This window comes from Zonotrichia albicollis, chromosome 14, assembly GCF_047830755.1.
Source record: "Zonotrichia albicollis isolate bZonAlb1 chromosome 14, bZonAlb1.hap1, whole genome shotgun sequence".
Classification (NCBI taxonomy): domain Eukaryota; kingdom Metazoa; phylum Chordata; class Aves; order Passeriformes; family Passerellidae; genus Zonotrichia; species Zonotrichia albicollis.
In genome coordinates this window covers 1291737-1318540 of record NC_133832.1, presented here as the reverse complement: position 1 = coordinate 1318540, position 26804 = coordinate 1291737, and the positions used below count along the sequence as shown (strand labels likewise).

The following is a 26804-nucleotide window of genomic DNA, read 5'->3' as shown; positions in this document are numbered from 1 at the left end:
CCTCAGCTGTTGACAGCAGCTGCCTTTCTGTCCCCAGGCCTGTACTGACCTCCTGTCTCACCAGAAACACTTGACAGTGGGGCTACCCCCAGAGCCACGTGAGAAAACAATCTCCACGTGAGTGTGGCACCCCTCTCCTGAAGCATGTTGGGCTGGGTCTGGATGTGAGCCTGCTGCTCTGGGGTCCATGGGCAGGAGTGGTCCTGGGTGGCTGTCCCCAGCCTATATCTCTTCTCTTGAGGCTGTACAGATTGGGGGTATGCAAAGTTTGCTCTGCTGCCTCTCACCTGCTCTGCTGTTTGTCCACACCCCAGCCCGATACCCTATGAGGAACTTGTTCACCTTATTGATGAAGCCAGTGAGAAGAACCTCAGTGTGTCTATCCTTACCCAGGTGAGGTGTCAGGGGAGCCTAAAGCCGGGTATCTGCCCTGGTGAGCAGCAGTGAGGTGACCTGCCTTTGTCCCTCTAGGAGATCATGGTGTACTTAGCCATGTACATACGCACACAGCCTGCACTGTTTGCTGAGATGTTCCGCATCCGCATCGGGCTCATCATCCAGGTGATGGCAACAGAGCTGGCACACTCCCTGCATTGTTCAGGTACATGTGGCAGAGACAACACCCTTGCTGGGGTAGGTGCTGTGATGCTTAGGGCTCTGTCAGCCAAAAAGTAGTACTGTTAAAAGTGGGCAGCTCAGGCTAGGACAAGACCCTGCATGGAAGTGCCAGTGTCTGCAGCTGGACATGTTCTTGAGCAGTACAAACAAGTGATTGCACTGCAGTCTCCATCCCAGCATGTGTTGGGCTGGCCATGGGAAGAGTCCATGTTATAGGCAACATCAGGAGCCTAGTATATGTTGTTGCTGGATGAGCTCCTGTACCAGTGCTCCCCTTGGTCACAGAATGGCATGCAGGGTAGAAATGTCCTAGGAGGACTGTGAGGTAGGCTACAAAATCACAGTTCTCTTCTTTCCAGCTGGAGAAGCCACGGAGAACCTGATGAATCTCAGCCCATCAGACATGAAGAGTCTCCTCTACCACATCCTTTCTGGCAAGGAGTTTGGGGTGGAAAGGAGTGGTGAGTTGCAGCAGAGACCATCTCAGGGCAAAGCTGAGTGCACAGCATGGCCAGATCTACGTGTTCCTACCTTTGAGCGCTGTCCCTGTTCTCCCCCATGTTCAGCACAAATGCTTCAGTACTGGAGGGGTCCAGCAGGAAGTTCTGCCTTTCATAAGGATGAGGCTGAGTTATTTCTGGGATCAGTCCCGAATCTCATGGCTATTTGAGCTTTGCTTAGTTTGACACTTGACCTGGTTGGATCTAAATTGAAGCAGTTCTGTACTGTGCTCATGGATCTGTGATGCTATCATGTTTGAGGGCAAGGTCATGCAGAGGTCCCGGGCAGCAATGAGGAACGAGGGATGGCCATGCCTTGAGTAATGTTGCCCACTCTAGACCTCTCTTCCCCACCAGTGCGTTCCGTGGACTCGTCGCTCACCACTGCTGTCTCCATCTGTGACATGGAAGCTGTCGGGACCACCAGGCCTGAGCGCACTGGCCTCGTCAGGCTGAAAAGTGAAATCAAACAGGTGAGGGCAGGTGGTGCAGGCCACTCACGACAGGTCTTGTGGGTGAAAACCAGCTACAAACCAGACAGAGCTGATGGAAGAGTGGGAGACACAGATGCTTCCAGGAGCTAATTTTGTCTGCAGTTCTGTCCTGAGGGGAAAGTTGGGGTGAATCTGGTAGTGGGTAGGGGTTGCTTTGGCAATTCAGTGGGAGCACAGGGGTGCTTGAGAAGGTGCAGGGGTGAGGAGGACCATGTGGTGTCCCAGGTGTGGCCAGCATCTTGGTGGGCATCTTCCAACAGCAGAACTTTCATTTTGTTCTTCTCTTGCAGCAACTGGATAAACGTAGGCAGTCTCTGCCTGGGAGTAAGGTGAAGCCTCCCTGGTCCTGCAGCCTCAGCTTTTGCCCCTCATGCCATGCACCAGGGTAGCTTCCCTGCATGCACAAGTCAATAAGCTTCCCTCAGCTACTGCAACAATGAGTTGGCTTCCCCTCTAAGCAACTGCCATTATAGCCAGCTGGGAGCTGTGCTCAAAAACATTCCATTATACCCACAAAATCTGCTGAGCAGGATGGCTTGATGCTGCCAGTGCCATGACCAGTAGTGACTCTGCTGGACAGTTCACTGGATCCTGCCTGCAGCTTCCCCAGCTATTTCTTCTTTGGCGAAGGAGGCCTGTGGTCAGCTACAAATGTCAATGATCTCCTCTTGTGCCTATGTCCGGGAGGAGTCCTGAGCTCTAGAACACATCTTGTCATCAAAGAGACAGAGGACAGAGCTTGCTGGGGCCAGGCTGATGCAGCAGTTAGGGCCAACTTGCTGCAGTATGAAACCTGACATCACACAGGGTTGTCTGTGGGCAGTGGCCTTCCTACTGGTCCTTCTGTTTGCTCAAGACTAAATCCCTGCCCATACGAGCAAGCCAGCAGAGCAGTAGCAGTCCTGTGTGCAGGCCAGTGCAAACCCAGTGCTGCTGTGGCTCTGGCATGTGCAGCCCTCTGCAGCTTTCCTTTCAAAACTCCCTCTGTCTCCAGTCAGCCCTGGCCCTGGGATAACTGCCCTGGCACCTGACCGTGATCTGTGCTGCTGCTGCTCTGTTTGCTGTGACTGCTGCCCTGCTCTGGCGTGGTCTCATTTCCATCTCTCCCTTTCTCCTTCAGCCCCTCAGTTTGCAGTCTGGAGACACCACCCTCAGGTCCTCTCTGGTAACTTATGTTTGTTGGCTGCATACATGGGGTCTGTCTTGTTTGTGGTTGCAGGAAGGAGCTGTGCTTTGGGGGATGCTACAGGGAGCTGGGGCTGTAAGGTGGGCTTTGCTGGGGGCAGGGGTAGCAGCTCTGTCTTGGGAATGAGGCTGGAGAACTTCAAACAAGAAACTCTTGAGCAGCAGCAGGCTGCATTTCTGTGGGATATTTAACTTTGCAGCAGTCTCTGTGGTTCTTGTTTTGTCTGTCCAGTCTGCTGGGCACACAGAGCTGCTGGGCAAGGACTCCTTTTCAAGGATGCTAGAAGACCAGGGCACTACGGACAGCCGGCAGGGCCAGTGGCAGCGGAGGCGCCGGCTGGATGGGGCCCTTAACCGTGTCCCTGTGGGCTTCTACCAGAAGGTCTGGAAGGTCCTGCAGAAGGTGAGTTAGACTGGTGCCTCTCCATGCATGCGAGCCTCTGGTCCCAGGCATCAGCCTTGCCAAGGGGACTTAGGCACTCAGGGCTGGTCCCTGATGTTGTGTAGATAAATGCTTCAGGGACAAGGCCTGCAGCTGACCTTGGAAAGCTGTAGAAGACGTGCACTTGCCTTATAGTCTTGTAGGACGTGCCTCAGCCTGTACCTTGCAGAGGGGAACTGCTCAGGTGCTTCATGCATCAAGCAGACAAATGCATGGCTGGAGCCACAGCTGAAGGTGATCTGGGCACAGCCGATCCTCAGCATGGTGAGCCAGGGAGCAGAGCCCCATGCAGGGGGCTCTGGCTGATGCTGAACTGATGGCAAAGGAGTGATGCTATATGGAGTCAGGAGGTGGTGCTGAGGTGTATGGGCAGCATGCACCAGTGCTCAAGTGGGAGAGAGTTCATGGGCTGGACCTATGTATCTTAGCATGATGCTTCTCCAAGCCATAACCATGATCTCTCCTTCTTGTTCTGCAGTGCCATGGTCTCTCTGTGGAGGGCTTTGTTCTTCCCTCTTCAACAACCAGAGAGGTAGGAGGTTCATGTGAATGCGGGATGGGGCACATGGGTTGCTGCGTGCTGGTTACCCTGGGTGATTGCCCAGCATAGCTCAGGAGTTCAGCAGGTAATACAGTGCTTTAGGTACACTTCTTTCTACCTCCTCACAGATGACTCCAGGGGAAATGAAGTTTGCTGTGCATGTGGAATCTGTCCTCAACCGTGTGCCCCAGCCAGAGTACAGGCAGCTGCTGGTGGAAGCTATCTTAGTGCTCACCATGCTGGTGGACATGGAGGTGCACACCATTGGTGGCATCATAGCTGTGGAAAAGATCTTGCACATAGCAAATGACCTCTTCTATGAGGAGCAGGTAGGGGCCAGGCCTCACCCAGGGCTGCTGGCTACATTCCCCATTCCTGTGCAGGGCTCAGGCTCACCCACTTGGAGAGCCCTGTGTGTTTTCCCTGTTGTGTTCATGGGGCACAGCAAAGCAATAGTGTCTTCCTCCCACTTCTCATCATCAATGTGTCACACTGAGTGCAACAGAAAATACTTGGGATGGAAGCTGATAACGGGATTGCCCTTTTTCCTAATGATGTCTCTCTGCTTCTCTGTCCAAAATCCAGAAAGCCCTGGGTGCTGATGAGCACATGCTGGAGAGGGATCCTTCGACAGGCATCTGCAGCCTGCTGTATGACAGTGCACCAAGCGGCCGGTTTGGCACCATGACCTACCTGTCCAAGTCGGTGGCCTTGTACGTGTACGACTTTCTGCCCACAGATGGCTGCTCCATGCAGTAGCTCTTGCAGCTCTTCACTGGGTTGCGGGTGCTCTGGGATGGTTGTTTCATACAGCTTGTAAAGATGAACACTAGGTTAGTTTGCAAGGCAGTCTGCATCTCTCCTCCCAGCCCTTGCCTCTTGGTGGGTGAGCAGCCCTCTGAGGAACTCCACAGGACGCATGTGTCCTAAACTGACCTGTGCCTGTGTGGCCTGCAGAGCAAAGGAAAGGCTGAGCTTTGAAGCGTGCTTGTGTTAGAAGGTTCTGTCTGCATGACTCCTCCTGATTCATCATCCCTGGAAAGACCTCTGTTTGAGGGAGTTGGAAAGGGTTCCCCTGACCAGACTCTTATGCTCTGCATTACCATGCTCTCTGACCAGCTCAAACTCTCCCTGTCTCTAACAGGTTTGCAGTTTTTAACCTCTTCTGTGCTGCTTATTATTCCAAATCTGCAGGATTTATGATAGTGCAGGCTGAGGCTCTTGCTCTTGCTGCTGCTGATGGAAAAGTTTTGCTAGAGGAATAGGGGATGGTGCCTGAGCCTTTCTCCCAGCACATCCAAAATCAATATGGTCCAGCCCAGCCCCAGCTATGCTGCTTGGTAGCAGGCAGCCCATCATCCCCCGCTGGGTGTCCTGTGTGCAGAGCTGGGGAGGTTATGGTAGCCAGGATCCCTTTTACCTCCAAGCTGCTAGTACAGGGCTTCTGGCTAGCTGGGACATGCCAGTGGCAGCCCTTATGTGCCATCTACTCTATCCCTGGCAGTGGTTCTAGTGGCCAAGTGGCAGGTTCCTTGAGTTCTCATGCCCTGTGAAACAGCTCTGAGCTGGCCACTCGGTGTTACCTCTGCAATCAAAACCATGCTTTTAATGCTCATCTCTGGCTTCTGCTCCATCTCCCACAGCCTGGCACAGAGAAGGATGGGGACATAGCAGATCCCTGCTCTAATCTACCATGCAGGTCAGCCCCCACTCAGGATGGTGCAGTTGGACTAATGAGGATCAGGCACACATGCCACAAAGTGGTTTTAGGAAGTGGGGTTCCCTTTTGGCTCCCTAGTTCACCTCCCTAAGACTTCAGGTGTGCTCCAGTACACTCAGCATGTTGAGCAACAGGCCAAGAACTCTCACTTGCACCCCCTGACCGTGCAATGTCCCACGGCTTGTCACAGGCCAGCCTGATATCATCTGTGTCCCCCTCCAAGACTGGTTTACAGCTGTCTGTGAGCAAAGCTCTGAGCAAAGATCCTCTTTCCCTTTGGGAAAGGTTGATCCCATCTAACCGCAGCATGCTTCGTTAGAAAAAGCATTAAAAAACCTGAAATTGTGGCAGTGACATCGGCCACCAAGCCATATATTCAGCAGACTGAGTCCATCTCTTTCAATGTCACTGACCACAACTGGAAGGACAGAGGAAAGAAACTGTGTTCCAGAATCCCTTACCAACCATCCCCAGGCCCTGAAGTCTCCTTTGATTGCCCTTGGACTGTGTGTTGCAGTTTCATTGCCACCCACATGGAAGAGCAGCAGTGGATAACAGTCTGAAGCTGAACCTGGCTGGGAAGTGTCCTAGTGCTGTGCTTAACCTGGGCCCCAGGAAGGCAGCAGACTTCTCTAAGAGGACTGTCTGTGTGGCACATTGGACCCTCAGAAAGGAGTCACCTACAACTGTAACCCATCTTTCTTGTAAAGGTGGACATGGTCTGGGGGTGTCACAGCCATGGCAACACCTCTGATGTAGATGGACTAACATCCTGATCATCCATTGCTTGGCCTTCCACAGGAGAGGTCCATACCTGCTGTACAGAGGCATGTGGAGAAGCAAGGTGGGCAAGGAGGGGGTTTGCCTCCACCCACTCCTTTTAAGTTACTGCTTTCACCTGGCAAGGAAGCATACAGGATCCCCTTGAACCTGTGTATTCTGGGGTGGCTGTTCCTGTCAGGCAGGGCAGAGCCTGGTTCTACGAGTCTTTCTCAGACTCCCTTATGCCCCTTAATCTTTCTACATCCTCTCATAGCTGAGCCCCGAGGGTGGGCAGATCTTGGCCACACTGAACACAGTTGTTCTCACCACTGCCATGCTTCCCAGTGAAAGGCTTTGGCAGTCCCTGCACCCAGAGCCTTGGATGGCTGTGCGGTTTCATGGGAGCTCTGTCTGAGGAGCCACATCCACTCTAGGAAGCACAGAAGATGTGGATTCTGGCAGGTAGATGTCACAGCCTGAGCTCCTTCTGAAAGGGTGATGGACAGCAGCTGTACTTTTCTCTCGAGCTGGCAGGGTGACAGTGCCCGTGTCATGCGCCACTCTAAGCCCACGTAGCCTGTGGTGCACCCTGGGCTGGCTGTGCGTGAGTGCAGGGGCGGCTGCCAGGCAAAAGTCGGCCACTCCACTGTGGATATGGCTGGCTCCGAAGCCAGATGTTTTCCTCTGTGCCTGCTTGTGTTTTTTGATGTCCAGGTTGGTTTGGCCTCAAAGCCAGGTGGTCTCTTGGGGCAGAAGCTCTTCTGTACATGTGGTTGTAGGGAAGATCACGCTATGAAAAGCCAGTGTCCATAAAGGAGACAGAGGAGTCCTGCAACTTTATTCAAGTAAAGGGAGAGAGTCCACTGGGACATCAGCCTGTGGGATATTCTCTCTCTAGGTTTCAGAAAGTGCAGCTTCCTTTTATCTTAAACTCCCAGGTGCTTGTTGCCCTCCTCCTTAGCCCATTTGCTGACATACTGGGAAGGTACAGCCTTCCCAAACGGTCTACCACATATTCTCCCCTCGAGCCTGTCATTTTCCCCCAAAGTTCAGAAACTCAGGCTTGTGTGGACCTATTTGTCTGTTTCAGGAATCAAACTGCGTTTTGTAACAAACCTGTGGCTTGAAGTGGGTAGAAACATTAAGACCCATTTCTAAGACGTTAACACCCGTACCCTCGCCCTTGGAATTGTTTGTAAAGACATTAGCACACATCTTTCTTATCATGGCTAATCCCTCCCTTGGTGACCCCTGCTCCCGTCAGGGGAGCCTTAAAGGGCCCGAGCCCCTGCCCGGCGCCTCCCTCTGACCCGAGGGACCCGGTAGGAGCTGCCTGGGGTCGGGGGGCCCGGGCATCTCCTGAGCTGCGGCTCCTTGAGCAGGGCGGGCGCCACGTGGGGGGCTGCGTGCAGGCCACGGGCCTTTAAAATTACATTCTTAGAGAATAAACACCACCCGAGCTGCGTGGAGACCCCAATAAAAATGCCACTAACACCAGTAGGCTGCCTGTTCTTACGCGGCAGGAGAAAGGATAATGGCGGGGCGGGTCTACAGCTCCCGGCACGCCGCGGGGCCGGAACTGCCGGTCGTGGCGTGCCCTGACAAGCGGCGTTGCGGGCGCTGGTCCCGGCTGTGCCGGCTCCTATGGCGGCGGTGCCGCCGCCGGTCTACATATACAGCCCGGAGTACGTGACCCTCTGCGACTCCCTCTGCAAAGTGCCCAAGCGGGTCAGCGCCGCGGCGGGGGCGAAGGGGGCGCGGGGAGCACAGCGGTGAGGCCCGGGCGCGGGCAGCCGCCGCCCGGCACGGCGGTAGGAAAGGAGGAAGCGGGGGAAGCTCCCGCCGAGAGGAGTGTGGGGTTAGAGCGGGGATGGCTCGTCTGTGCGTTCACATCGCCCCTGGCACCGCGGGCTTGGACACTGAAGCGACAGTTCCCTTTCCCGGGAGGCCGTGCGCGGCTGTGCTTATGCCCGGGACACCGGAAGGCCCTTTCACACGGTATGGGCACGGGCCGGAGAAGGGACCCGGGCAGGGAAAGTCGCTGCTGGGAGGAGTCTGAGCCACACCTCGTCTGCGAGTCCTTGGGCCCCTGGTTGCTCGCTTTGTGTTTCCTGCTCTCACAGTCTTATTCTTTTCTTTAGGCCAGCATGGTTCATTCACTGATTGAAGCATATTGCTTGCTTGACCAAATGAAGTAAGTGCTCCCGTTTCTGTGAAGGAATGTTTTAGTCTCCACTAAGGTTTGGAAGGTGCTGAGTAGCTTCAAGTTTCACACTGTCCCTGCTGGTGGTGTGATTATAGGAGCCCTCACTGTGCGTATTTGCAGGATTAAAGGAAAATGTTTGTTTTGCTACATGGACACGATGACAGTAATTGTGGCAGGTGTAATTTATGGTTACCTGTTGGTCTGGTGGATCACTTATAGCCTTGTGCTTTCTCTACAGAGTGTGTATCACCCCCATGCTTGAGACTCCTGAGTAGGGTGACAGCCTTGGTGCTGCTCCAGATCCACTGATCAGTCAGTGCTGATGCAGAGAAGGACCATATTGTTTAGGTGCATTGTAATATATCTGAGAGACTTTTTGTGAGGTCTGCATGCTATTCAGGAGAGAAGATCGGATGAGATCTGGGGCAGAGAAGTGAGGTACCTGCCTCCTCATTCAGCTCCTGATGCTGGGGCATGTGAAGGGAAAAATAAGAAAGGTAGAGCTCAGTCCCTCTTGTGAAGCTTCTCATAAAATCTTAGAAAAAATGTACTCCAGTTCAGCACAACCAGAAGGTTTTTTTGAGACTCCTTTTTTTAAAGAATTTTTTTTTTCTGGTAGAGTGTGCTTGGGAAATGACTGCAGGCATCATTATAGAGCAGACCTGAAGGACTGTTTGCCCTTGCATGGGATGGGAAGCATCAGGGCCAGTCTGGAGCTGGGAGCTTCCTATGTTCTTCCTGTAGCAACGGAGCTGTGCATGCTCCCACTGTCCAAGTTTTGGGGAGGGTTCAATGTGTTGCAGGATTTGTTTAGGCATACTGCAAAGCACCCAGACCCAGGAAGGTGCTGTGCAAGTTGCTTGGAACAGTGACAGTCTCTGCTTTGGTGTAGGTCACAGCATGTGAGAGGCATTGCACAGCTCCTGATCTAGGCTGAGGTCCTGCCACAGTGCTGTGCTGGGCCTGGGCATTTCCCTCCATTAGTTCCTCTGTGTGTAAACTGAATGTTGGATATGCTGGGGAATGCACAAACAGAGAAAACATGCAGAACAGGGAAAAAAAAACTTGAAGCAAAGTGGGAAGGTTAATGCAGGCAGCACCTGCAGTGTTCTTCACTGGGGTGGGCAGCCCAAACCAGGGGCATGGCCTGCTCCAGCTCAGCTGGGTGGCTTTCTAACTTGAGTGACAGCCCAGTGCAAGAAGAAGAGGGAGTTTTGTTTGCTTTTACAACAGTAACAGCCAAAAGAAGGCTCTTATTGTAAAGGCTAAAGCTGGATATTCCAGCTGAACACTGGATCCTCTTGCCTTGATGTGATCCCTTCTTCCTCTCTGCTTAGGATAGTCAAGCCAAAAGTGGCCTCCATGGAGGAAATGGCGAGTTTCCACACAGATGCTTACCTGCAGCACCTGCAGAAGGTCAGTGAGGAGGGGGATGATGACCACCCGGAGTCTGTGGAGTACGGACTGGGTAAGGATGCACATCTTAGGCAAGAGATTAATTGAGTGCCAGGGCCAGGATGCTTTTTGCTGGAGCTGCAGTTAGAGGGGTGAGCTCAGGGGGATGCTGGACTTAGTTTTGAAAGGAAACATTCTTTAATGGGGTGTTGCTGAACCCCAGCAGTCATCTGACAGGCTGGCACTTTGCCTGGTGCCAGCTGAGGGTAGAGCTAGCCTTGCTTTGCTGCTCTGTATAGCTTGGCCTGTCTCTTGCTGACTGGGTCGCTCTGCTGCTCTGAGGCTCTGGAATGGGATGGAAGACCCTGACGCTGCCCTCGGGCTGGAGCTGGGACTGGCTGCTGCAAGCCTGCTGTGGGGAGGGCTTGTGTGAACAGTGGCCTGGAGCTGTAGTGACCAGAGCAGCTGCAGAGCAATCTGGTGATTTCCGTGTGGAGCAGAGGGCTCTTGCCCTCCTGGACCTAAGACAGCTTGAGAAATGCAGCAGGTAAAGCCGGTGAGATGGCTATAGGCAGTTTTGGTGTCAGGAATGGGAAGAGCGACCCAGAACTGAGGCAGAGTTGCAGATTCTTTGCTGCTCTCATGAGTGTGCCTTAGACTTTGCATTTCTGAAGCTGCTCTGTCTACAGGAAGACAAGCAGCCCTGGTATCATGCTTTGTGGGCAACAGCTGCAGGGAGGCTGCTGTAGGACTAATTGAAGATCGTATTGTAGACATAGATCTACAGTTTATCTAGGCTTGGCTAGTTTGTGGATGTCCATTTTTAGAGAAGAGGTATGTCAGTGACCATGCCAGGGTCTGGTCAGGTAGACAGAGATTGAAAGTAGTTTTTTTGTGAGATTGGTGTGAGGAACCAGTAGGTTCAGCAACCCAGGTACACAACTCAAAGTTGATTCAGGACACATTTTTAAATGAACTGAGTGCAAGAAAACATTTGGATTGTTGCTTTTTGTGGTGGGTTGATTTTTGTAGTGTAGTCGGGGTTTTTTTTGCTAGGTGCTTACCAAGATACAGTCTCTCTCCCCCTCAGTGGAGGGGAGGGGAGAAAATCCAGTGGAAAAGTACATGTAGAGATAATAACAGGGAGGTGAGTCTCCAGTTACTGTTACCAGCAAAAGCGACTCTACATGGGAAAATTAATTCAATTTATTGTCAATTAATAATGGAGTAGGATAGTGAGAATTCAAAATAAAACTGAAATCGCCATCCCCCTCATCCACCTTTCTTCCCAGACTCAGCTTCACTCACCGCTCTTCTACTTTCTCCCTCAAGCAGTGTAAAGGGACAAGGAATGGGGGTTGTGGTCAGTTCACACCTCTCTGCTGCTCCTTCCTCTTCACTCTTGCCCCGTGTGTGTGGGGTCCCTCCTGCAGGACACTCTCTGCCTTGAACTTTTCCAGTGCTAGTCTTTCCTATGGGTAGCAGTTTTTCAAGAACTTCTCCAGGATGGGTCCTCCATGGGGTCAGTTCTTCAGGAACAGGCTGCTCCAGCCTGGGTCTGTCTTGAAGACTCCAGCAAAAGGAATGTGTTTCCCCTGGAGGAAAAGGCCTGTTGTGTCTGAGGTGCAAACTCTTACATGGACTCTTACCTGCAGGTTACGACTGTCCAGCCACTGAAGGGATCTTTGAGTATGCAGCGGCTGTGGGAGGAGCCACCATCACTGCAGCCCAGTGCCTGCTGGATGGCAAGTGCAAAGTAGCAATTAACTGGCCTGGAGGGTGGCATCATGCAAAGAAGTAAGAAAGCAATTCTTCCGTTGTGGTTTCTCATCTGGTGTCTGAACCCTGCTTCCTAGCTCCCAGTTTCCCTGAGAACCCTCAGGGTGCAGTGATCTAGTTGGGAGAGAAAGCAAGGTGTGAGGGAAGGCAGGAGATAGAGAGGAAGGAAACAGAGGGCAGGGCAGAGGCCTGAGAGGAGGCAGGTCACTGCCCAGTGCTGGTGCTGTCACTGTCATGTGCTGCAGAGCAGGTCTGGGACAGGTGTACTCACACAGCATCTCAGCCCATTTCCTGGTGGGCACTTGGCTGCAAATGGCTTCAGCTGCAGCTTGCTGTGAAAGGAGATTTGCTCTGTGCAGAAGTGATGTCTTTTGGGAAATCTTCTGTTATATTCTGTGTGGATTGCATGGCTTAAAAAATGCCTGTAATGGAAAAAGTCTTAGCAGTGTTGCTGCTGCTGAGCTATTAGCACTGTTCTGGGAAGCAAAGAGTCTGTTTAAAAATAGGCATTTAATACTCACCAATCCCAAAGGAGTCTTCCCAGTCACCCCAGTAAGCTGGTGTGTGGTGGTTCAGAGTGGATGCCAGCCCAGTGTGAAAGTCCAGCCAGACTGACTCCAAACTGCAGGTGCTTGATTCTAGGACCTGTGTCCTAGCAAAATACATACCTTTTGTCAAAAACACCTGCTTTCTGGTGGTTTAGTTGCTTTCCAGGGTCCTAAAGGTAGGAATGACCTGGAGCTTTGGAAGCTCTTGGTTCAGAGGATGCCTTTGGGGTTGAGAGTAAGATGCTAAGTGCCTTTTCTCAAGGCAGCCTCACCCTCCGTTCTGGCAGTGATACTCACAACTTTCCTGGGTGGATTTAGGGCAGCACAGGGGAATCCCAAATGCTGGTCCTGAACTGCAGCTCTGACACTGCTCTGCTTTTGACTGAACTGGTGTCCTGCTCTGCTTTGAGTTTCAGAGATGTGTATTACTGCATGGAGAGAGGGCCCAAGACATGCTTCCTTGTGGGCTGTGAGGCAGGGGAGAAGTACATAATCACAATTGAGTCAGATTTTCAGGATACCTGTTAACACCTCTATTTTCAGCATTACCATAAATGAAGAGTCACTGGAAAACACATGTGTTCCATGGCATTTGCAGAGAGTGAAAGCGAGTGTGGTTCTGCCACTCCTGGCTTGCTTCTCACTGTTCCCAGCTGTTGCTGAGCAGGAAATATCAGAGAGAATGAGCTGAGTGCTGTGACTGGAAGTCAAGACGAATTTCCAAGAGGTGCATTTTGTATCCTGATATAATTTGTGGAAAAGGAATTTGGGTACTCCTGTTGCCAAGTATAAAGCTTCACTTTAAAACAGCTATCCAGAGCAGATGTAAGAATGCATGTGGACTGGTGCTAAGTGGTGAGGGAGACTTCACTTTGGAGTGAAGCTGGAGTAGGGGTCAAGAAACTTTCTTGTTCCTTTGATGCCAGCAAATAAGCTGTCCCTGATTAATGTCAGTGATATATCTTTACATGGTACACCTGTCCTCTGTTTAGCTGCTGGGACTCTCTCCTGGCTGAGCCCAGGAGCTGTATCGTGAGGACTGCATGTGGGACATGCTATTTGCATTTTCCTGGGAAGACAAAGGAGGGAGTTACTTTGGCAAGAGGCTTAACCTTCATAGCCTGAGACTTTAAAACAGCAGGAGAATCCTGTGACTGGCTTGGGCCTGCCTTTCACTGCCAGGACCTTCCCAGGACTTGTGACCCAGACAGCAGGGATGGAGTGGCTGCCTATCTATGCCAGTCCAGAACTCACAGGAAAATGGCCAAGGGGACTGTCCTCTTGCCTCAGAGAGAGTGGGTTTGAGTCAGGTGGCTCTGAACTTCTTTAAAATGTCTCAGGTGCAGAAAGCTAACATTTTATTTGTTCAACAGCGCAGTGGTCAGAGGTACCCTCCTCAAACCAGTGTCTTTCTGCAGAGCTGACTGATGCTTACCCAGCTGCCAGAAAGCCCAGAGTTGAGAAGCAGTTGGCACAAGCAGTTCTGTTCTGTGTGCTTCCCAGCCACGCTTTGAACTGTTCCTGACCCGTCTCTTGGTCACTACTGGGCTGAGTTTTCGTACTCCTCTGTGCCCCTGTGAGGTGGACACTTGCAAAGCCAAAGTAAGAATGCTGAAATCAGTGATGATTGCATTGGCAATATTCAATGTCACAGACATTGTTTTCACAGGGATGAAGCTTCTGGTTTCTGTTACCTGAATGATGCTGTCTTGGGGATCCTGCGACTGCGCCAGAAATTTGACCGCATCCTTTATATTGATTTGGATTTGCATCATGGGGATGGTAAGGCCGAGCAAAGGCTGCAAACAGCACAGCTGCACACACTCAGGAGGGAATGGGAGAAGGCAAGGCCTATCTGCACAGCAGGAGTTTACTTGCTGCAACAGCTTCGGCTCCTTTCGGTGCAGTGGAGTTCCCCCAATCAATCTATTTATGCCTTGTCCTGCTTTACAGACTTGCCCAATGCTGCTCCTCAGACTTCTCTTGTGGGTCTGGGCAGGAGTCTTGTACCTAAAGCAACAGATAATGTGTCCCAGTCTCCCATCCTGGCAGAGCAGTTACTGTCAGGGTTTAATTGTTTAAGGGTCCATTGCAAGAGGGAAGCAGCCAGTAGTAAGTGCTGCTTTTAAAAGAAGGCTTGATGCTATAAATCTACAGGCAAAGCTGGCCTTGCTGAAACTGCTCCCTCCTTCAGGGACATTATTTCTACACCATTTAACATTTCCTGCTCTCCTAAATTTTATGATGTGTTTCATTTTGTTCCATTTTCTCCCTGTATTTGGTTTCTGTTAAGTTTCCTATTATTTCTTTTTTCCCTCTCCACGCCCACTGTCTTAATAGTGTCTTTAAGGAAAAGGCACATTGAACCACAGCAGCATTGAGAAAAAGCAAGAGAGCCCAGTAGCACTGGTTCTGATCAGAGCCAAGCTCTGGCCAAGTGAGCCCTGCTTGGATCCCGCTCCCAGCTTCACAGGCCTAGCAGCACAGGCAAGTGCTGCTACCATGGGTAGTGACGTGGGATATTCAGATCCATTCAGTACTGATCAGCATGAGACCTGCCAGATTCATAGCAGTTGTGATCTTTGCTGCAGTTGAACTCCAGTCTCTGTGGACTGAAGACGTATTGAGCCAGATCTGCATTTCTACTTTGCTTATGGTGCTCCTTCTCTGCTTGCTGCCTGTGTGTATCAAGCAACTCAGTGTGTTCAGACTCTGTCATTTATATAAATGATGCATGAAAGTTTTTTTTCAATTTCCTAATAGGAGTTGAGGATGCCTTTAGTTTCACCTCGAAGGTCATGACTGTTTCTCTGCACAAATTTTCACCAGGATTTTTCCCAGGCAAGTTGAACTTGTGAGGTTTGTGCTTATTTGGTTCACATGTCACTAGTGAGGCCTCCATAAAGACAAGCTGTAAAAGCATGTCTTGCTGTCTCATCTCAACCCAGGAGAAGGAAAGAGGGGGAGCTTCATGTTTCGCATTTCCCCCTTTCTGGTTGTAGCTGAGCTCTAGGCAGAGTTCCTTTGATGCTGCATGGCAGAATTGGGTGAAGGATAGAACTGGGTCACTCCACCCCACCTTTCTTGGTGGCGGCAAGTGGACTTCTTCATACGTATGCCGAATGTCCTGGCTCTCATCGTGCCTTTGAGACACCCCACGCGTCTCTTGCTGCTGCTTTACTTTCCCTTCTAATTGGGGTGTTTCTGTTGTGCAGGCACTGGAGATGTGACAGATGTTGGCCTGGGAAAAGGTCGCTACTACAGCGTGAATGTGCCCATTCAAGATGGCATTCAGGATGAAAAATATTACCAGATCTGTGAATCGTAAGCCCTCTTGCTCTGATACAGCTGGCTTGGATGGGATTTTAGAGAGAGAATAAGATACTACATAGCTTAGTGTTTTTAATTACAGTCCTTTCTTAAGCCTTGTCCCTTCCCCTGTTGCAGCCTTTGATTACAATGAACATGAACTCTTAAGTTCTCAGAGGTCTTGTATGAATCCTTAGACAAACTGAATATACAGAGACATTGTGGGTGGCTGGAGGGGTCTCTGCCACAGGTTAGCCTGTCTCCTTAGATACACCTCCACAGGTGTCTATCTAAGGAAAGACTGAGAAGTGACAAGTATTTTTTAGCTGTGGACTTAGGGTTAGATGTTTTTCCTTCAAGTAAGTGCTCTGAATTCTGACTGTGGAACATATGCTTGGGGCTTAGCTAAAAGCATTTTCCTAGCACCTTCTGTCTGTGCTGGAAAAGTAAAAGGCTGAAGGCTGAATATCTGACAGTGACAGAGCTGTCTCCTGGCAGTCCCCTGTGTCCTTCAGCTGATGGTGGACCTCACAAGCTGTTGCCCGTGTCAAAACTGGGCTGCAGGTCTTGTTCTTTTCCAGAGGAGAGGAGTCTCAGTGCAGGGCTGCAGGATGTGGTAGCATGTCTGCCTCTAACACTTGAGGGCTGAAACCTCTCTAAACTTGTAGGCCAGTAGGGCAGTCATGTGGGGGGCCATGCCTCCTGTTGGCTTATTGGTGCTTGCCATTGCTGGGGCAGAGCAGCCGTCTTTGTGCTGGAGGACATGCTTTCAAAAGGCAGCTCTGGGGTCAGGAACCCACTCAGGAGGAGCCTGCTGCATGCATTCACAGCTGAAGGACATCATAACTTACAATAGATTTCAAGCTGTGTATAGCTGAACCTTCTGCAAAGAGACTTAGAGGTCTCTGAGGTCTGTCCTGGCTGGGAGGCAGTCCATGGACATGACCATGGATGTCTCATCCAGCTGTTGTTTGAGGGTGATTGCCTGTATTTCCCAAAACCACAATGGGCTTGAAGCATGAAGCTCTGTCCAATGCTGGGTTTTGCAGGCTGACTACATCCAGCACAGAGTTTCTCCTCATAGTTTTGCCTCAAGGGCCATACAGGAGAGAGGAGAGTAAGACGCTAGCCAGTCTTCCTCTGTTTCTCCTGTCCTCTCCTGGCCTGTCCTGGTGAGAGGTGTCTGAGAGTTCAGGATGGTTGTTTTGCCAGACCCTGACCTCCACTATAACTTTCACAGGGCAGAAAAGCCCCTGGACCATCGTGCAGTCAAAAGGCAGACTGTAAATGTGGAGTTTGATGCTACCACTAAACTGGTGAGGACTAGATCCCCCTCTGCCATGTTATGAGTGGTCCTTTTGCATCCATCAGCCTTTTGATAAGTGCTCTGAGAGCTAAAATTGCTGTGGAGGTAGAAGGCTCAGAGCAGAGGCTGGGAGCAGAGGTAGTGTAACTGGTGTGAGTTGGGTGGAAGCAGAGAATGCAGAAACCCTGAGAGGCATTGGTGGATCTGAGTGACCAGGGCCATGCCACCAGCATTCCTCTGGGCTGTGCTGGCAGTAACTGGACTGCTTCTCTTCTCTCTAGAGTGCTGAAGGAGGTGTATGCTGCCTTCAACCCTGATGCAGTTGTGCTGCAGCTGGGGGCGGACACCATTGCTGGAGACCCCATGTGCTCTTTCAACATGACACCTGAGGGAGTGGGGAAGTGCCTTAAGTATGTCCTGCAGTGGCAGCTAGCAACTCTTGTCCTGGGAGGAGGTGAGTGCATCCTGCTGTTCTCAGAGAAATGTGTTTGTCCTCCTGTGACCCTGCCTCGAGTGCCTGCCTGCCCTTGGGCTCAGGACTGGCAAGGGTTTAGCAGGGTGACTGCTGTGCAGTGTCAGGAGGATGCATTGTGGCATAATACTCTTTTCTCACACCTGAAATCATTTATACTGACAGGTGCAAGTCTCAGTACTGACTCAGATCTTGAGTTAAAAGCTGCATGGCTCCTCTGGAGAAGAGGAGAGGCCAACAAACTGACCATGACTTCTCAGTGACATCTCTGATTCCCATCTCTGCTGATCAGCCCTTTGGTGCTTCACTTTAAAAGTGAGCACTATGTTCCCAAACCTACCTTGGGCACCTGGTGATGAATGGTTTCATTAAGATTCAAGCAGGGGTTTGGGATGAGGCCTGCAAGATACAGCAGGGCTCTGATGCCCAGTGAAAGCTAAGCTGGACTTTGTTGTGTTGCCTAATCACCTGCTTGTTCAGTGGGGAGAGCACAGGACAGGTGTTATGTTAACAGAGCATTTCAGAACAACAGAAGCCCCTGTGTGCCAGGGAAAGCCCCTGAGCTCCATGACTGGAGCTGGAGCAGCTCTATGTGTTGTCCTTTTTTAGATGGGGGAAATCATGTATAGCATATTAAGGCTAATATTTAGTGTGCCTGATGCCCTTTGTTTTGGAAAGGTTATGAGTGTTCAGTCCTGCTGTGGCTTGTCTGTGAGTGTGCTGGAGATGTCACCTGTCAACCAAACCCAAAACTTCTGTTAAAAAATGAGGATCAACTATGTGTCACTTGTGAAAACAGCAAAGGAGTGTCCCACCACTGGAGCATGTGGAAGCATTTGACGTGGAAATTGGGGGAGGAGTAAAAAAAAAAAAAAAGCAGGGAAAAAAAACCCACTGCAGACAGAAGGGAATATTGGAATAATATGGTCTGTCTTGTCAAAGTGCTTTTCTCCCTTTACTCTTCTAGTCCTCTGTTCTGGAAAAAAACATACCTGAGTCTCTTGCAGGATTGCTTTCAGCTAAGGTTTCTCCTTGTGGGCTCATGTTCCTTTACCATGTAGGTAACCATTTCCCGCTCACTGTGAAATCTCATTTCAGTGTAAAACAGTTGCAAGTTATAGTGATGAGTTTCACATTTGTCCTTGCAAACATGACGGTGCTGAAGAGCTCACCAGGGTATGGCTGGGCATGTGTATTTTGCTTCATAGGTCAAAGGCTGGTATTAAAAAGCAGGAACCCCCCATTTCTGCTGCAGCCTGCTACTTGAGAATGGCTCTTCTTGTTGCCAGGAGAGAGTTGAGCACATGGGGTTGTGAGCTCATCCTGACTCTGAGATGGTGGCTTGAGGACTGGCCTCTGCCACACTGGATGTAACTGAGGTTCAGTTTGAGTGGTCTGCTCTTGCATACACTGTCATTCAGACTTGGCCTTGTGTAGCCAGCAGGTGCAGAAGGCAGGTTTTGGGCATGGCTTGAGTGGAGGAAATAAGCTGAACTCATGTAACCTGTACACAGTGGTTTCATGGTTTGTTCCTTCCACCTAAATCTCTTTTTTTCTTTTCCCATTCCTCACTCTTCCTCCTCAAATCCCAATTCTTGCTGGAAACAGGAGGTTACAACCTTGCCAACACCGCTCGCTGCTGGACATACTTGACTGGGGTCATCCTTGGGAGAACACTGTCCTCTGAGATCCCTGATCATGAGGTAATGCTTTGAAAAACCCTTCTTGCAGAAGAGCCAGTTGTTCTGCCTAATCCACACAGCATCCTTGCCACACAGTCCTGTTTTGTGAAGACACTTATGTAGCAGTATGGTTGATGCTTGTGCCCAGAACCAGAGGCTGTCTGCAGCTTTCTGTGAGGGGTTTAATGTGCCCGTAAACTCCAGTCTCAGATAGTAACAGAGAGGATGGGCAAAAGGATTACGTGGTTTCCTCAAAGAGCTCTTTAGGATGTGCCTTTTGCCTTCTCAAGGCTTTAATTTTTTTTTTTCAGCTGAAGTTTGAGTGACCACAGTGCCTGTTGCTCTGCTTTCCTCCTCCTCCCCCTGAGGGTTCTGTCTCGTGACCAACAGTGTCTGGTAAAGAGTAGCCAGGGCCCAGCACATTCCAATAAGTTGCTTCTCTCTGGAGTTGACACAGAACGCACCTTGCAAATATTCTGTCACTATATTAGGGTCCTGTAGTTGTACATAGATGAACTTCCAAACCACTGGAGCAGAGAATTCCCCAGAAGCTGGCCTGTTTTCTCCCATTTTTTATGCTTCTCATGACTATCCACCCTTGGGGCAGATCTCTGAATGACCTTCCTAGAAATCTCTGTCCTGATTCTAAACATGGTGTGGACTCCACTGACTCTAAACATGTTATCAGCTGTACTGAGGAGACACATAAGAGACATAGCAACCATAGCAACAAGAACATACTTTCTGTAACATCCAAAGAGAATTCAAAATTCTTGAAAAGCTGTTGTAACAGGCCTGAAGGAGGAAGAGGGAGTGACAAGCTGGGAAAAATTATCCTCTCCTGTTTCCCCCTCAGGCTGAGTACTATTATTAATGGACTAACAAAGGTAGTGCCTAAGGTAAGGGTAGGAGAGGAACACTGAATACACATCCCAAATGACCCTCATTGCCATTGTTATAATTTCATAAAGTGGTATCACAGAGTACAGCAACAAAACAGTCCTGATCCCCCTCCTGCTCTGATAAATATCATCACAAGGAACACATATATGCTCACACATATGTACCACACCCACATGAACAGACCAAGCAGCATTGTGACCAGTGGTTCTGTACCTAATATGAACAAATGCTTAGAATCAAATTTGTTTCCAACCCACTCTGGACAAATCTGTTGTTATCTCAACCCTTTGTGCCCCATACTGGGCACCAATTAAAGTTGTCTTAGGAATGGTACTTTCCAATTTAGTGCTCCTGCTAAGAGCATGAACAATTTACTGAACAGTAACAGCAACAATACTAATGACAGAGGGAACAAGAAAACAAAAAACAATTCACATAGAAACACCCCTGCCCCCTGACAATAGACAAAACCGCATAGCTTCCTCTGCCACATTATTTAAGCTGAAAGGCATCCCTTCTGTCTGGAAGAGTCCCTTTCCCCTGCCCTCAGCAATGATGAGAGATGGCGTAGAATAACCTCCGTGTCCTGGCCATGCTTCCTCCCATCTACTCTGAAAACTGACCCTGTCTTCGCCAGAATCATGACACAGTGGCTCACAGTAACCTGTGATTCTGTGTTAGCACATCAACCCCATGTGCTGCAGATTTCCTGCGCATCAACCCCATGTGCTGCAGATTTCCTGCACGCTGTCTGAGCACTCAGCCAGGAGAGACACAGTATCCTTGCAGCACACTGATTTTTCCTTTCCCAGGTGTTTCACAGTCATGTCAGTGCAGTGTTCAGCAGGATGGGAAATGACAAGTAGGGTATGTGATTACAGCACTTGAAATTTAATAGTAAAAAAATCCCGTTTGCCGGTAACTGTGTGTAAAATGAGCAGCTTTTCCAAATAAAGCATTGGGATAGACATTTGACTGCTTTTTGGTTGCTTCACTGGCTCTGCTTCCCATCCCTTGAACTGGGAAGCGGTTGAAAACTCCAGGTGGACACAGACACTGCTGAAGTACCACCTTGATGTAGTGAAGCTACATGTGGCTCTTAGGTAGAGAAATGTTTTTTTGCCTTTTTACAAACAGGAACCCATGGGGAGCCCTCTCTCTAGCCTCAGCCTTCAGAGACCTCTCTGTTGATTTTCCTCTCCTCCTCCCTGCAGTTCTTCACAGAGTATGGTCCTGATTATGTGCTGGAGATCACACCAAGCTGCAGACCAGACCGCAATGAGCCACAGAGAATTCAAGAAATTCTGAACTCTATCAAAGGTGCGTTTGCTTCAGGCTTACAGGTTTTTTTAGAGAGGGCTTCAGAAGAGCTTGTTGGAGTCTTTCTCACTGAGTAGAAAGATGAACCACGTTCATGTGGCTGCTCATTAGTGCAGTGTCACTGGCCTCCCACATCCCTTGGGATTTTCAGGGTTGGTGGTACAGAGTAATGGGTTCCTGTAGCATGCTCCTCTGGCTGGGCAGGGGAGCATGGGGCCTTGTCCTTTTTGGAATCATAGAACAGCCCAGGTTCTAAGGGACTTCAAAGATCATCTGGTCCAAACTTTTTGTGGGAAAGGGATCATAGACAAGATTATCTAGCAAGTCATGTCCTGAAAACTTCTGACAGTGAGGCCGCTACCACATCGCTGGGGAGTTTCTGCCAGTGATTGATTGTTCTCGCTGTAAAAAAAAAGCACTTAAAATAAGGTGAAACTTCTCCTGGTGCAACTCACACCTGTTGTCCCTTGTCCTCTCCATGTGCCTCCTTGTGAAGAGAGAGCTTCTGTCCTCTGAAGTCTACAGAGCAGGCTTCAAGTACTAGATTACTATGATGAGGTCCCTCCTAAGCCTTCTCTTCTGCAGAGTCTCTCCTCATTAGGCAGGTTCTCCAGCATCTGATCACCTTTTTGGTCCTCCTTTGGACCCTCTCTGCTCTGTCCATGTCTTTTGGGATTTGTGGGGATCATAACTGGACACAGTACTCATCATGTGTGTGATGGACCTGGAATGAGATGATCCAATTTTTCTTAGTAATGCTCCTACACAGGCTGCACAGGATATAGTTTGCTTCACTGCTGCAGCAGCACACTGCTGGATCCCATTCAGCTTGCTGCCTATCAGGATCCCCACATCCATTTCCACAAAGCTGCTTCCCAGTCACACAAATCCCAGCCTGAACTGGCCACCTTCTATCTCAAGAGCAGGACCTTGGTTTTGCCTTTGTTAAACTTAAAACTGTTATTTTTAGCCCAGTCTTCCAGCCTGTCCTACTCTCTAACATACCTCTTCCTTCTGACCTGTTCACAGCAGCACCCAATTTGGTGCTGTGGTTGTTTTCAACCCAGGTAATTTACGATGTTGAGCAATATGTATCAGTATCAGTTCCTGGGGGAACCCCACTTATGACAGGCTGCAAGACAATGTAAAATCCCTTGATCACCACCCATTGTGAGCTCCCTGTAAGCCAGCTCCCTCCCTATCCCCTTTGCAGACGACCCACCCAGTCTGTGTCTTTCCAGTTGGTCCAGGAGGAGGCTGTGGGAAATAGCTTTCTGGGATTGGAACAGGTCTCCAGCAGGCAGGACTTGAAGCTCTTCAAGTCCAGGACAGGCAGCTCTGCCAGCGCCAGCACTGAAACTCATTCAATGCCCTTACCCATCTGTCTTGTCTCTCTCTGCAAGAGGGGCTCAGAGCAGCATGATGGGGCTTGGCACCCCTTTTCTGCAGTGTGCTGGTGTTAGAAGTAGGGTAGGAAGTCCAGTGGCTGTGGATGCCTTCAGGTGTCCATTACCAAGCACGGGCCAATCCTAGGGAGAGGGCATCCCTTCCCTGGGAAGATGTCCAAGAGGGTAGGAGGAACAGCATCACTCCAGAGCTGGAAGGGGTGGGGGAGGGCTGTGCACTCCTGTCTGTGAATCCAGCCTGAAAGAAGGACAAGGCAGCAGGGAGTGAGCATGCGCATCTCGGATGCTGGTCCATGAATCCCGAAGCAGCATTTAGCATAGTGAAAGCATTGGCAAGGTCCCCTTGTGGTAATTTCTAAAGCCTGGCTCAAATGAGGGCAGCAGCCTCTGCAGAGGGAGTGAGGGGTCAGCAGGAACTGAGATCTGTGCTGAGGCTGGAATTCCCATATCATGGTCTAGTCCATCAGGCATGGGAGTGGCACCCCTTGCCAGGTCACTCCATCAGGCTAAAATATCAGTGGAAATACCCTTTTTTGCTTCCTTTTGTTTGCAGGGAATCTGAAGCATGTTGTTTAGCAGAAAAGGAAGGCTCAGGCAAGAGCATTTCCTGTGAGGAAGACAGCATATTTATGTGAACAACTGATGAAATTTGTGGCTGCAGGGAATCTTTCAAAGAAAGTACTGTTGGTTGGTTGGTTAATTTTTTGTTCTCTTTAAAGAAGAAAAGCTGCCGCATGCCACAAGCTCTGTGGCTTTTCCCAGGCAGGAGCGTGGGCCCTCCAGCCACAGCCGTCCAGTGCTGGGAGAGCCTCCCTTGCTCCTTTCCCATTCCTTTTTAACACCACAGTTTGTTCTCACAACTACTTTTAAATGTATTTTAAGAGAGGAGCTGCTCAGAGCTGTGAGCCCTCCCCAGCTGGAGCCCAGTGCTGTGTTACCTACTTGGCAGGGCCACAGCCTCAGAGCTGCCCACTTGGGAAGTAGAGCCTGAGAGCTACCCTGGTTGTGTTTCTTACCCACAGAAAGGCACAGACATTGTGGTTTTAACTGGGAATTTTTTAAAAATAAAATACTTGAAATACTCCTCCAGCTCTTTCCTTTCTTCTTCCACCCACCCTGTCTTGCCAGTGCTCTTTTCCACAGCACACCCCCCCTCCCCCTTCCCACCTACTGCAAAGCCATTTGTGAGCTCCTGAAGTCCTGCACAGAGGGACCAGAGCCTGGAGAGCCTCTCAAGAATGTCAAGGGCAATGCAGGGCATTGTGGCAGCTCCTCTTCTGGGAGATCTTGGATGAACTTCCAGATGCTCTGGTGCCCCATGAGAGCTGCCACGAGGTGTCTCAGCAAGGCAACAGGTATACAGGTATCTGGAGCAGAACCCTCCCAGTGCCAAGAGCCATGAAGCCTGGCCTCTGTCGCCCTTGTCCCCTCATTCTCCCAGCCCATGGACTTTTTATTGTGCTGTTTTTTAATAAAGATGCCTAGTCACTGGAGGAAAGCATATTTCCTGTGGCTTTAATTAGATTATGCTGGAAGAAACAGCAAGACAAAGGGGTTCCCAGCCTGGCCTTGGCTTTGTTTTTTGCTCTCTTGTTTTTCACTGCTGATTGAAACAACAGGAAATCTGGTATGGAGACAGGTCAGCAGGATGTGGCTCCCATGACTCCTGACCCCTTGCCTGCTTCCATATAACCCTGGCACCTGGTGTGGTGTGCTGTGGTGAGACCAGTCTTGTGTGGTGACCGCTGGCAGAAAGCTGCTGCTGCCATTGCTCTAGCAAAGGATCCCAGTGCCCTGGGGAGATGTCAGGATTTGGGACTGCCCATCCAAGGAAAAATGCGAGGAATGAGGGAGCAGAGCTGGCCAACTGCTGCCTCTGACCCACCTCAGGGCCCCATGTGCTCTGTCCCCACAGCAGGTAGACTGCCCTTGTGAGAGCTGTGGGAGCTTTCAGGAACACTGTTGGGAAAATAAACAATAGGAAACCCCACAAGTGTCAAGGGTTGTGGCTTTTAGATGAGATGCCTCTTGGGTGGAATTCCCCACATCCCCTAGCCAGAGTGGGATGTCCGTCTTGCCGCCCATGCAAGGGAGCCAAGCCGGAGCGCCCTTCCAGTCCCTCCCTGCCCGAGCACGTCGCTGGACCAGACCCGCCTGGGGCAGCCCGCGTCCCTCTGAGCGCTGCAGTGTCCTCGTGGACCCCGGAGATGAGCTGTTGACAGTCCCCTCCCCGGGGCACGAAGGGCCTCTCGTGGTGGCGATCCTGCACTGCTACCCTTTCGGGACCGAAGAGGTGCCGGCGGTAGGGACTGCGCCTGCTCCCCGCCCCTGTGGCCCCCCAAGGCGAGTCCCAACCTCCTTGTGGGCCATCTTGTGCCTGCAGAAGTTCCACGTCCAGAACCACGCCCCGGGGAGACTCTGGAGCCCCACGCAGCCCGCCTCGCCGCTCGCCTAGGGCTTGGGGACGCAGCCGCGGGGAGCCGCCCCCTCCAGGCCGCTGGACCCGGCCTCATCGACTCGGACCCGGCCGACAAGGTGCTCAGGTTGCTGGTGGTGCAGCTTGGCCTCAACAGGGCGGACGAGCTGCCGGAGCTCTGGCTTGATCACCGCGAGCTCGACTCCCGGTCGGACCTGCCGGTCGGAGCGCGGCTGGGCGGGGGCCTCCTACCTCACCCCACCAGTGAGCAGCGTCCCGGCCGCCCCGGGCACCAGCGCAGCGGCAGCGGGGAACGCTCGGCACCCGGCCGAGTGTGGGACGGGGCTGGAGGAGGAGCTGCGGCCGCGCTGCCCGTCCCAAAACGCGCCGGCGTCGCTGTGGGCCCGACGGGCGAGGGGTCTCCAGCTGCCGTGTAATAAAATCCGAAAGGATCGTTGTTCCCACGGCTGTGCCCTTTGTCCATTTCGGCGAAGGACATTGTGTGAAGCAGCCCTTGATGGAAGGAGGGTGGGCCCCCCAAAGCTCCACCCCAAAGCTCCAGTGTGTCTTCTCGGCTTATGATGTTCCCATCCTTGTTGTTGTTGAAAATTACACAACTTTCCTAGTAACTTTTCTAGTTAAAATTTTTAATGAATTGTTTTAATCAATCATGAACAGTGTAATTTTCCACCGTAGCCAAGCACTAAGCAAGGTTTTTCATAAACTGCTATTGTGGGAATGCAGGTCAGGAAAATTACTAAAACTTTTAAGTTTTGCTAAACCAACTTTGATACACTTAATTGGACTAAACATGGGAGAGACATAGTGCTGAAACTGGACTCATGGAATGCAAAATTTATAGTCTGCAAGAACATTTTGCATGACCCAGAGATAAAGAAACTAATAAAGACAATTCAGCAATTGTCTTATCTGGGAAAAAGATAATAAGATATTGTCATAGATACATATTATAACAGTGGCTTTTCACAAATATTAAAATGGATTTATATATGTGATGTTAAAGTAACTTTCTAACAAAGATTGTTTTTATTTCTGTTGTTAATTAAACTTAGTGAAATAGCTATGCTTGTGTTAAAATGCCTGCTTGGATGAAATAACATCCAGTGAACACAGGATGAGGACACCTGCTACGCCAACTATCAGCACTCACGGTCTGAGGTCAGTGTGGATCAAGGCCCAAAAACAGGAGGTGATAAGAATGGATTAAAACCACAAGCAAGGAATCTGCATGCTCTAAAAAGGCAGACGCAAGGAGGAGCCATGCTAAACAATTCTTGGAACATGTAAACTAGTTTGGGGGAAAAATTTACTATGCATAAGGGCCTATGAATTTGCAACAGGCTGATGTAAAGGAAAGGTATTTAAGTGGTATCTCCAAAGATAACTGTGTGGTCTTGGCTGAGTGCCAAGATGCACCCAGCCGAAATAACCTTTGCTCTGAGGTCCTTGTCTCTTAGTGTCCTTTATTAAACTTTTTAACTTTTCACAGGAGAGTGAACAGATTTTTCACAGATCATAACGACTGAAAATATAGGCTAATGAGCCTGAGAAGTAAGAAATCTGTAACCAGTAGAAAATAAAATACTAATTAATGAAGAGAACTATGTATTTTATAGCAAATGAACATTAATTGCTTTGCTAAAGTGCATAAATAATGAAAAGTTTTGGAAGTGTGCAAAGTGTGTAAGTAAGTGTGTAAGTTGCAAGTGTGTGCCATAGGTGGAGCTCCCTCTATTCACCCAGCATTCTGAATAAAGTAATGCTGCTTTCTAATCTAAA

The 26804-nt window shown here is 50.3% G+C and overlaps 2 protein-coding genes across 15 annotated transcripts in view; both read left to right on the top strand.

Moving 5' to 3' along the window:
• The window catches only part of PHKA1 (phosphorylase kinase regulatory subunit alpha 1), a 21422-nt gene extending 13663 nt beyond the window's left edge, over window positions 1-7759 (top strand). For 3 of the 8 annotated variants that reach the window (XM_074551578.1, XM_074551575.1, XM_074551574.1), the window contains 11 exons: window positions 38-117; window positions 315-393; window positions 472-601; window positions 978-1079; window positions 1476-1591; window positions 1903-1941; window positions 2733-2777; window positions 3030-3200; window positions 3718-3771; window positions 3909-4109; window positions 4366-7759. In XM_074551578.1, coding sequence (XP_074407679.1) covers window positions 38-117; window positions 315-393; window positions 472-601; window positions 978-1079; window positions 1476-1591; window positions 1903-1941; window positions 2733-2777; window positions 3030-3200; window positions 3718-3771; window positions 3909-4109; window positions 4366-4539 — 1191 coding nt within the window. In that variant the 3' untranslated portion in view covers window positions 4540-7759. Of the gene's footprint in view, window positions 1-37; window positions 118-314; window positions 394-471; window positions 602-977; window positions 1080-1475; window positions 1592-1902; window positions 1942-2732; window positions 2778-3000; window positions 3201-3717; window positions 3772-3908; window positions 4110-4365 lie in introns of those variants that run through there. The other 5 variants (XM_074551579.1, XM_074551577.1, XM_074551576.1 and 2 more) reach the window with 4 other exon arrangements.
• Window positions 7759-26804, top strand: HDAC8 (histone deacetylase 8). 7 transcript variants are annotated; one of them, XM_074551581.1, is made up of 11 exons: window positions 7759-7990; window positions 8404-8456; window positions 9806-9936; window positions 11519-11660; window positions 13860-13972; window positions 14954-15031; window positions 15406-15514; window positions 17087-17259; window positions 18886-18980; window positions 21077-21182; window positions 24972-26804. In XM_074551581.1, exons 1-11 carry the CDS (start codon window positions 7907-7909, stop codon window positions 25439-25441), a joined length of 1554 nt encoding a protein of 517 aa, XP_074407682.1. In that variant the 5' UTR covers window positions 7759-7906; the 3' UTR covers window positions 25442-26804. The 7 variants fall into 7 exon arrangements, with proteins under 7 accessions (XP_074407682.1, XP_074407681.1, XP_074407685.1 ...); XM_074551580.1 differs by having other exon boundaries at window positions 13845-13972; XM_074551584.1 differs by lacking the exon at window positions 24972-26804 and adding an exon at window positions 24605-24937 and having other exon boundaries at window positions 13845-13972.

What these genes read in the sequence shown, in the direction of transcription:
- HDAC8 (XM_074551580.1), top strand. Translation starts at nt 7,907, where the DNA reads ATGGCGGCGGTGCCGCCGCCGGTCTACATATACAGCCCGGAGTACGTG. An exon ending in TGCTTGCTTGACCAAATGAA is followed by an intron (nt 8,457 to 9,805) that starts GTAAGTGCTCCC and finishes CTCTCTGCTTAG; the next exon opens with GATAGTCAAGCCAAAAGTGG. An exon ending in GTCTGTGGAGTACGGACTGG is followed by an intron (nt 9,937 to 11,518) that starts GTAAGGATGCAC and finishes TCTTACCTGCAG; the next exon opens with GTTACGACTGTCCAGCCACT.